This window comes from Pundamilia nyererei, unplaced genomic scaffold (assembly GCF_000239375.1).
Source record: "Pundamilia nyererei isolate P.nyererei 1_Seehausen unplaced genomic scaffold, PunNye1.0 scaffold00035, whole genome shotgun sequence".
NCBI lineage: Eukaryota > Metazoa > Chordata > Actinopteri > Cichliformes > Cichlidae > Pundamilia > Pundamilia nyererei.
In genome coordinates this window covers 4,348,258-4,359,056 of record NW_005187436.1, presented here as the reverse complement: position 1 = coordinate 4,359,056, position 10,799 = coordinate 4,348,258, and the positions used below count along the sequence as shown (strand labels likewise).

The 10,799-nt window shown below is 42.3% G+C and overlaps 1 protein-coding gene across 5 annotated transcripts in view; it reads right to left on the bottom strand.

Moving 5' to 3' along the window:
* The window catches only part of LOC102193459 (protein phosphatase 1 regulatory subunit 12A), a 19,937-nt gene extending 9,444 nt beyond the window's left edge, over positions 1-10,493 (bottom strand). For 3 of the 5 annotated variants that reach the window (XM_005730113.2, XM_005730116.2, XM_005730115.2), the window contains exons 1-7: positions 10,025-10,492; positions 5,001-5,131; positions 4,524-4,642; positions 3,204-3,360; positions 2,922-3,066; positions 2,752-2,826; positions 2,526-2,605 (exon numbers count right to left, since the gene is read on the bottom strand). In XM_005730113.2, the coding sequence (XP_005730170.1) occupies positions 2,526-2,605; positions 2,752-2,826; positions 2,922-3,066; positions 3,204-3,360; positions 4,524-4,642; positions 5,001-5,131; positions 10,025-10,300 (983 nt within the window). In that variant the 5' untranslated portion in view covers positions 10,301-10,492. Of the gene's footprint in view, positions 1-2,525; positions 2,606-2,751; positions 2,827-2,921; positions 3,067-3,203; positions 3,361-4,523; positions 4,643-5,000; positions 5,132-10,024 lie in introns of all 5 variants that reach the window. The other 2 variants (XM_005730117.2, XM_005730114.2) reach the window with 2 other exon arrangements.
* Between the last annotated feature and the right edge of the window lie 306 nt (positions 10,494-10,799).

The window sequence follows — 10,799 nt, the reverse complement described above, 5'->3', positions numbered from 1 at the left end:
GGGGGTGGAACAACAGGTGGCATGCAGGGAGCTGATCAGTGAGGGTAATCATTCCATGTGCAGCCAATTAGAGCGAGCATGCATCAATCAAGACCTCGGTAGGTGAAACAGTGGGTCATTTTCTGTGCTGCCGTTTCTGCTTCGTTTGTAATTGTGGCCAATGGCTTTGTGACCAATTCGAGCCGTTTCCTTAAAGTGAAACGTTGAAATCATTCACACAGATTAAGGAGCAGCCACAGAAGTGGAAAAAAACAAAAAAACAAATGCTGTCTCTCAGTGCCACACTACATATTAATAGTAAATAATATGGCTTACGTGCACATTTGGCCCTATTAACCAAGACATCAACAGCAAAGCACCCATCCTCTGAAAAGTGTTTGAATTATACTTGTTTTTACTCGAGAAGGAGAAACAGTGAAAAATGGCATTCAAAGATAAAATAATTTTTATTTATATCGTCAACAACACTTAGAGGGCAATCATTTTATACTACCTGAAAACTTAAAACATCCTCGCTTAGTTCTACATGACTTTTCAATTCAACATTACAGAGAAATATTTATGCTTTAGTCAGTTTCTGTTTCTTTTACCCCGCTTGACCAACTTCTACCGGTTTTTGCAAAGTTTTGAAAAAGTCCTTTATTTCTACTGTCTACTGCATCTTGTTAGCACACAAAGAAACATGCTGGGATAACAACAGGACACCTTGGGACACTCTCCAAAGACACATTGTTTACCTTTAGAGTTTCCTGGTTAAATTAATGTTAACAAAATGTTATAAAAAATGTATATATTTTTTCTTTTTTTTGTGGAGCTTTTAATCAACTGCTTGCAAACGCTTGCACTGCTGCATGAGAAGTCACAAATTTGAAAACCTTTTTCTGACATTACATCATATCCTGTGCATCTACTGCTCTACTATTCCGTTCCACCCTTTTGGCCTGGAAGGCCCTTCGTACTAAGAGCAAAGAGGATCCTACAAATTTAAGACTGTTTAGTCTTTAATATCTAACGTGAAGGAATATGACAGCATTATTTGAATGTCTTTAAGTCACTGGCATTTTTTTTTCCATCTGTAATTTTGTTTGTTTTTGTTCTTGGAATCTTTCATGTACAGAAAAAAAGAATCCATCTACCTAACCATCTCAACCATCTTTAAAGTAACTTAATTTACTAAATACTTCTTAAAATCCCTATAAACCTTGAACTCTTTAAATAATAAATACATTTTTTAAAGACGGAGACTCTACAGTACGCAGCGGTAGCATCTCTTCCACAATGTAGCCTGCAATCCTTTTTTAAGCTCACCTTCAGACGCTTTCTGTGCTGCTGAAGTAAAATCAAGTTTTGCCTGCTTAGCAGGAGTTGCCGCGGTGTTCTCCATGGATGATGAACAAGGATCACTCGGAAGTGTTTGTCTATGCTCTCGTGTCAGGCGCTTCAGTAGATTACTCGTGCTATTAACAGCAGCCGATAGTTTTTTCTCCCCAGGACATAGCTTACATATTACTGTAATATTCTTGTCTGCTTGTTTCAGAAAGGTGAAGCGACGGGAATATGTCCATTTCATAAAACAGCCACTCGCTTCAGCCGAGTCCGACATCTTCCGCTTTAGAACAGCGGTCCCCAACCCCCGGGCCTCGGACCGGTACCGGTCCGTGAGTCGTTTGGTACCGGGCCGCGAGAGTTGAGGCTCAGGTGTGAAATGTATAGTTTTCAGGGTTTTTCTCGGTTTTCAGCGTTATTTTGTTATCGTTTTTATCGTTTACTCGGTTTTCCTGGGTCTTTTCAGGTATGGTTTATGCCCGACAATATTTTCATGGACCAGCCTTTAAGGTGTCGCGGATAAATACAACAAAATAAAACTAGTACCGGTACTGAAAAAAAGAAAATTTATTCATACCGGTCCGTGGTGCAAAAATTGTTGGGGACCGCTGCTTTAGAATAAGACTATGCAGCAAACTGGCGCGAAATGATGTGCACCTGCACTGCAACGATGTTAAAGCGGCAGAGTTTACTTCTACGTTTAGAAGACAAATTATTGAAATTAAATAATGATATTCAGCCAGTTTAATTATTTTACAATGTAACGCAAGTAAATTGTAAGTAACTGTAATTAAAATACCTAAAAATGAACAGTAATTAGTTACTCTACTTTTTCAGTGGAAAAGTAATTTAATTACAGTAACGCATTACTTAGTAACACATTACACCCAACACTGGTTGTAAGCTGCCATTTGCAACAGGCTGGATTTAGCATTTACAATGTGATCAGATGCAGACTTAAAAAGAAAGCATTAATATTCAGTATGAAACTGAGTGACAGACTGCTACATCTACCCAGGTTGGTGGGTAGAAGTAACACAGCTGAAGGGATGGGAACACTGGGACTGTCACACCTGCATGCAGACAACAGCTGGATCAAGGATTACTGGGATTGGGCTGAGGAACAGCATAGCGTGTACACACTCACACACACACAGATATACACAAACATACGGACGCACCAACACACTGGCACTGACCTGCGTGGGCGGACTGGTACCATGGGGATATGCGAAATGGGCTCAATAACAGGAGTCTGTTTCTCTTTCTCGCTACGTAACTGAAGAGGAATATAAACAGACATAAACACAGAGAGCACTCGCCGCTGGAACGCCATCAATCATGACAGGTCTGTCCGAGCAAGTGAGATAGTCACAGTGCCTTATGTGTGTGTGTGTGTGTGTGTGTGTGTGAAGACAGACTCACAGCGTTCTGCTTCTTCTGCAGCTCCTCCAGAACGTCCACGAGGTTCTCGTCTGCAACATCTAAAGGTGTTTGTCCCTACAAGGACAGCCACAGTGATCAGTGATGGCACATGCTAAAGCTCCAATCACAGACTGAACTGCAGAGGGAAAGCTTGTTCGCCGTGCCCTCACCACATTGTTGACGGCACCCATATCGCACATGTTGTCAACCAGCAGGCTGCACACCTCCTCCTGCCCCCAGTGAGCTGCTGCGTGCAGAGGCGTCCACCCGTCAGTGTCGCTGCTGTCCACATCCACCCTGCACTGTAACAGTACCCTGAGCGAGGTGAGGGAGTTGGGAGGAGTGGAGGTGGGGGAGAGGACAAGGCTAAGAATAAAAGCCGTTTGACTTGGCATGGTAACAAATTTAAACAAAAGTCAACAAGCTGCTCTTATGTGTGCACTTATGCTCACTTCAGGACTTCAATGTAGCCTTTGGCAGCGGCGACGTGTAGAGCCGTTGCCTTGGTGTTTGGGTGAGGTGTGAGTGTGCCGTCTCCTGCCAGCACCGCCATGGCATCCCGGAGCATGATCCTCTCCTCTTCCTTTCGGGCCGTATCCACGTCTATTCCTGTGACAAGCAGTGACAACCTCGAGTTAAGAAGCACTTCAAAGCATCTAAAACTCCCCTTCCATTTAGATCTATGATGAGTGATGACATCGGGGTTACAAGTCAGGTTTAATGTACTCTAACTTAAGTTTTGTTTACGAAAAGCTTACAAATATCAGGACAATTCTGTAAGTAAAGCATCCCACACACAAAAAAATAAATACTTGTGCGTGTAAATTTATCTCATATACGTCATCTGTGCTCCCGGTTGTATTTGGATCTCAGCTAACACGCATTCGACAGAGATAAAAGCACAAGCCTGGAGTCCAGAACAATTAAGGTCACAGAACATTTGGTGCACGGCGGCTGTCCTTGTTTCTTTGCCTCCTTTTGGAATGAACAGGAAAAAGGAAAAAATGAAGTTCTGAGGCTCCATATTTCAAAAAACAAAAACTGAAGCCTGAGCTCTGTATGATTTCCTGATTATTGCTGCTTGTGAAAAACTAACGCAACTGGCACCAAAGCTGTGTAGGATCATCAGTATAGTTAATTCCTTGAAATACTCCCAACATCATCGCTTCGGTTGACTAACACATGTGAGCTCACGTTTGTTTTCAGTCTTCTAACTTCAGTAAGATTACTGACTGTACATAAAAGTTCTCTTTTAATTTTGCATCATCACTCATCACACTGAAAATTTGATTTTCGGTTACAGGATTGCAGGTTTGTCTGATTAAAGGACCTAAAAATACAGATAACACGGAAACGCACAATATCCGATTACAAGCAACCTTGCATTTGTGTTGATTCTACACAAAAGTAGGGTTTATATTGTCTTTTAATTATTAAGATGGATGTGCACATCCCAACAGAACTGACAACCTTGAATCAAGCCCCCGTGCGCTCACATTGGGAGCAGTTATCTTGCACAATTGCCCATATTTCTCGTGTGCTTAACCTTAAAACTGAGGAAGCGTTTCAAGGCTAGGATCTCAATCGATACTGTGCCCAAGTCCAGCTGAACTGTACCTGGAGCCACATCCTAAAGTGCACTAGAGTACGGCACCCAGCAATCACAATAGTCAAACAAGCTAATGTGACTGCATGTTATGAGTCACTTAGAGGGAGGACACCAGAAAGGTGGAGAGGAGAGGTTCCAATTCTCCTGTTTTTGTTGCTTTTACCTTGTTTTTTAATTTCAGCTTTCAGGAGCCTTTCCATTGCATCTTCTGTGGCAACATCCAGAGGAAGCTCTCCCTCGCTGTTCACTGCTCCAACATGAGCACCGTGTTCTATCAGATACCTTAAAAAACAAAGATACATTTGTCAGATAGCAACGGTAAAACCTGAATGGAGGATAAACGAGTTTTCTTGGCACCCTCCGATGAGCTTTTGGCCTTCAGTCAAAAGGAAGATCACTGGTTCACTGAGTTTAAAATACATTTTTATTCAAGTCAAGTAACACCGACTGTTAGCCTTAAATGTATGTCGACCGATTGTGCAGTCAACCCCCTCTCCAGAAGGCCAATCACGAGCCTGGGAAAACCCTGAATATGTGTGAGTTTTATGTGTGTTATCTAACACTGATTTACGTCTGTGTTTTCTAATCCCTCAGCACCACTCGGCTGTGATGTGACAAAGTGATGGTGGTCGACACTCACTTAGCAATCTGGATGAAACCGCAGGAGGCTGCAGCATGCAGAGGAGTCCAGCCCTCGTTGTCTCCTCTGTTGACGTCGCTCCCGTTCTCCACCAGGAACTGCACCATCTCAGCGTTTTCATCAATGCAGGCCTGCCAGAGGACAAACGTCCGCATGATTGATTGCCGTGTACAAGTGTTTACTGTTTATTCTGACATTAACAAATGGATGCCAGTCTGAGTACAGTTTCAGTACAGTAGAGGAGGTCTCTGACCCACTTCACCATGGTTCGTTGCTAAAGGCAAAACTCCAGACTCTTCCAAAATCTGTTAAACTCAACCAAAGCAGCGGGGCTAAAACAATGACTACTGTGTCTCCTTGCTGTAATGACTTTCTGCTAAGTGGGTTGCTAAAAGCCCTCAAGTACTTTCCAAAACAGTCATTTTGCAGCACAAGTGAAACAGCGATTCTATTTAGCAGCTTTTCCTCAAGCTAGGTCGAGCAAAGAATCTAAGTGTGATCAAACACAAGTCCCGGGATAAATCCCACGAGGACCTCATGGGATTTTGCTATGATAGGTTACTTTGATTTAAGTTAATATTTATTAAAAAGAGCCAGATGGAAGGTTCTTGTACTGAATAAGTGTTTTTGTTTGGCTGCTTTTTCACTCATTTTCAGCTGATGGTTTTCAGAGGAATGTTTTTATTTGGTTTTTTAAGCCACTTAACTCTGACCTATGAATCATTCAAAAACTAACTCAAGAGATAAACACGTTTTGAATCTAAACGTAACAGTCAACTTCACCAATAACCACTTTTAATTGGCAGCTATTAGCTAACGACAACATTTCCCGGCATGGTGTGCAGTGTGTCCTTAAACACTGAGGAAACAGAACAAGTGGATGACAAAAGGAGATGTGGGTAGCTTTAAAAAATAAAAATAAAAAAACTGGCAAATGGACAGTCTCTTAAAGTCATGGCCTTAAGAAATAAGGAAAAAAAGAATCCAGCCGAGACCAGAAAGATGGATCTGGCCTTTCATCCATCTACTGTTTGCTCTGGTCTCATCAGAACGGTGGCTGTCAATAAGCCATTTTTAATTAAGGGAAACAGGGAGAAAAGCCTGAGGTATGCGCCAAATTACACAGGAACTGGACTGAAAATCAGTGGCAGCACCGATTCCTCACGCCTGATGGATTGACGGATCCAAATTTGAAGCTTTGAGCTCAAAAAGGCAGCCAACATCCAAAGAAGAGCATCGAATCTCTTTCAAGAAGCCTGGAGAACAATTCCTGAAGAGTACTCAAAGAAATGATAAGAAAGCTTGCCAAGGAGAGTTCAGGCCATGTTGAAGAATAAAGATGGTCATACCAAATACTGACTTTCAAAGGCATTAAATATGAACAAGCTTCATTTTTAGCTTGTATAATGTATTTCCATGCATGTTTGCAAATGTTTCCGTATCTACCACTACACCAATTTCACATTTTCCTATCAAAATATAAAGAAATGAGCCGTAGCTCAGAATCTGTGCGAAGACCAAATAAATAAAATGTTAATAACACAAAAAACTAAAAATATATTACTAGCGTCTGTACCTACTCTTTGATGGTGTAAGAATCAGACAGGGAGTATCATAAGATTATGCTTTTGTTATTCTTCATTTTTGGGTGAAAACTGATGTAGACACTGACTTTATAAATAGCATTATTAGTTAATTTACGAATGTCTTTTAATTACAGGGATGCACTGATATATTAGCTCACATTCACTAATGTTTAACTGTCAATTTAGAGCAGCGTAAATGTTCACTGACTGAACTTTGCAGCACTCCATAATTCCATTCACCTGTCTATGAAATATTAGTAATGCTCTGTGTTTGTGAGTCTCTATTTCAAAAGTAAGATAATAAGTAAGACAATAGTTTACTCAATATGTGATATTATGGCAATTTTGAACATTTTCCTATATTCTGAGTATTTTTTATTTAATATTTGCAGAAAATTTGCCTCCTATCAGGTGACCTACGCAATCGTCTCGTAATCAAAAGCGGTCGTGAGCGTGCAACGCCCTCGAGCTCTGAGCAAACATTTAGTCACCACAAGTTGCAGTCGGTTGCAGAATGTGAAAAAATGATTTTCTAGTTGCAAGGAGGTTTCTTTCCTATTTTAGCTTGTGTAACTTTGAATTAGGATGTGGTTTTGTCATGCTGTGTGCGTCCAGTGTTGGACGATTTTTTCAGTAAAGTCGCTTTAATGCAAGTTTGCTCGGCTAACACCATCTCGGGAAGGCGGTGCATGAGATGAGCATTTTCATTGATTTGATGATAATATCGATATTTGGTGTCCCGGTATCGGTACGATATGAAAAATATCATGGCATTATGCTGCCCCACGGCTATTATAGCCTACGACTAAAACTAGGCGGGAAATAAATATTTTAAGTAACAAAATAAAATCAAAAACTACACTTTTGAAGTTTTTGTCTTATTTAACTTTGTCAACAAAATCAGCACGAATAGGCTTTGGTAAATACTTTTGTGTTTACTGGAAAAACCACATGTGTGGCTGTGAATCAGGTGTTTGCATTGTGATCGCCGCCCTGAGCTTCTGAATAATTACAGAACACTAAAACTAAAACCGGCACCCTCTCTGAAAACTAGCTAAATTGAACAGAAGAGAACGTTTTCAATCGTAAACAATGAAACCACTCTTTATTAAAAGAGGGATCATGGTGTGCCATCTTTTTAGTGGGTACCTGTTGGCAATGAAGCTATTCCTCTGTATTTTATCTCATATATGCAAAGACAAGCTGCTGCAGACTCACTTTGGAGGAGTTTTCGACGATGCTGCTTCTCCAAAACGAGAGCGATTCTGAGTAATCAATAAGTGAAACCAAAAGTGACGGTCCATATTTTAGATACAGTGCCAACACAGTTTCTCCTGCTCTCTCAGAGTTTGCATATATGTAAACATCTGTAATACTCTGAAATACAAATGAAGTAAGAAAAAAAACTTTTCTTTTTTTTTAAAATAGCTGTCAATACATTTCAATAAAAACTACAAATGTTAACTTCACGAAGAAGGTTGCAAAGTCATACGGATTCCTCCTCTGGGGACTACAGTGTTTATTTAAACATTATAATAAATTTAGTGGCAATCTACTGCGTAGTTGCCGAGATCGGCCTGGGCCAATGCGGCACATAGCCAGTGGCATGGCTATAAATACTTGATAAAGGTGGAGATTTATCTTTTTGTGACTCTGAAGCAAAGCTGAACTGAATACTAACAACAAAACGATTAGTTTAATCTGCACTGGTGTCTCATTTCACTGATGTCAGCAGGTGAGATGATATTTACTCAAAAAATGTGACGTTACCGAAGCAGTTCTTCTGTGGGACGTCACAGCGCCAAGTGTCTGTAACACGTACAGAAACGTCTCCATCAGGCCTGTCTTAAGCCACCTAAGAGGCTTTTCTTTTAGGCTAAATCAACTAATCACAAAGCTGGGGAAAGCCTCCTCCTTCCCTTTTATAATACGAGAGATTTAGGCAGGTAATGCATGGGAAAAAAAAACAAAAAACAAAAATGTGATCATTGTAAGAGCTGAAAATGGGGCTCAGCAACAGCCGGAGCGGGGGGGCGGGGGTCGCCCACTAATGGAGTGGGTGCTCTGAGCTGAATGAATGAACAGTGGGTACTTCTGGCACCCTGCGTGTGACGACGGTCCATACACACACATACACACACTCTCAGCAGACTCCTTCACTGGGTCATCAAGTGACTCATTGTGAAAATCGCCTTTGACAACAGCAGTTTGTGCTGTTTGAGGCATGTTTTCCATTTCTTCATCCGAAATCCCTAAAGTCCCCTCCATGGGGAACTGGCAAAGGGAAGGAGAAAGAAAAAGCAAGAAGAGAAGGAGGAGGAGGAGGGAGAAGACAGAAAAGGCTTTGGATGAAGAGGATGGAAAGTTTGGAGAGTGTGGGCCCTATATTTAATTCGAGTTTCCAGGCAACCGATGAGCAATAGGGGGGGAGAGGGATGGAGGGCAAGGAGGGAGACCACACTGGGTGACCGGTCGGACATGTGGAGCCACCAGAAGACTCATCTGAACCAGCCGTGGTGGGGCAAATTCACTAAACTGCCTCAAAATTGGGAGGGAAAAACCACATCTGCATGAGCACGCAGGCCAGAGGACTTCGAAGCAGATCTTTTCTGTATGTTCTCAGGAATCCTGGTCAAAACTCATCTGACCCTGCTTTCACTTTATGAGATGAGACAGCAATGTGTTTACCACACAGTGCCATTAAAGTGGAGGAAATGCTGCATCACCGAGGGCCTGTGTGACAGTGATGGTGTCCAGAGTGAGCCTGGGTGTTATGACTTAAGTCAAGAGCAGGGACAAGAGGAGGACTTGAACATGCACCGAACAAGTCCAGCCTATCTTCGACTCATGAACGCAACAATCACGAAAACTGCAATAATAAATGTAAGGGTGAAAACTTCAGTTATAATGCCCTCCTTCTTTTCTTTTTTGCTTTAAGACCTTTAGATAGGACGGTGAAACTCTCTCTCCCACTACTTTCCTGACTCTTGGGCAGGGACTGTATGCCACAAGCCTGCCCATAACTGTCTAAAAATGGTTCACCAGGCTCTTTGGTTTTTACCGTCTGCTGCCCTCTCGTTCGCTTTTTTTTACGCCATAAAAAGAAGCCTGTAATTTACTAAATGCAACAGTGCGGATCAGACAGCCTCCCAACGGGCTAATAAACCAAGTTTGCTAGTGTTAAACAGGCCAGAAACTCTTCCCGGACTTTATAAAACAAACGCACAGAGGAATGAGTGATGGATTACCGGAGCTGCTGGGCTGGAAGTACGTTAGTGGTCCATTTTACCTGTGAGTCCTCTTCGCTGTGAGGATCATTAAGGGATCAACGCTGAGCCCTTTTCCCTTTAGATGAGCGACAGTTGTAGCAACTGTAGCGATTAGCTCGGGCAGAAAGGAAAACTAGCTGCTGACAGTTAGAGGGGCAAAACTTCCTACCTGGTGAAGCGCTGTCAGTCCGTCTACGTTAGCGTGGTTGATGTCAGCTCCCTGTCGGAGCAGCGCTGCCACCTCCTCCCGGTCTCCGGCGGAGCAAGCAGCCATAAATACGGCTCCTTGGGCGAACCGAACTTTCGCCCGGCGCGTTCCGGAACCGCTCGAGATTTCCCGGGACTCCGAACCCGTCTGATCCGTCTCTGAGCCCAGCCATCGCTGCAGCTGATCCTGCCGTCGCTGCTTGGCAGCTTCGGACCGGGAATGGTCAGTGGCCGCCATCTTCCCTGGTCTGTCCCGGACAGATTCAGCTCATGGTACGAGGAGAGAAGCGGAGTGCCGTGTTTGGATTCCGCACCCCCGCCCTCAACACACCTCCCGGACTGCGCCCCCTGGCGGACAACACGACATAGCGAACTTCTGCGACTGAGTGGCAGTTCTGCGCTGCCTTCAGGAACTACTCGGAAGTTTCCCTGTTATTTATTTTTTTACCACATCAATTTAAGGGGAAAAAAAGTTCAGACAGTTAAGATGACTTAAACCACACAATCAAAGAAATAACACAGATTCCCTTTTAATATTTGTTATATTATATATTGCAACACAAACACAAAATTATATAAGTAAATACAACAGTTCATGCTGGAACCGAAAACATTTTGGGATTTTATGTTTTTCTGTCATATTATTTTAATGCTCGTTTTTTTCTTTCTTTTTTTTCTTGTTTTGATCTTTATGAATAGAATAGAATGCCTTCATTGTCACTATACAGATGCATCTC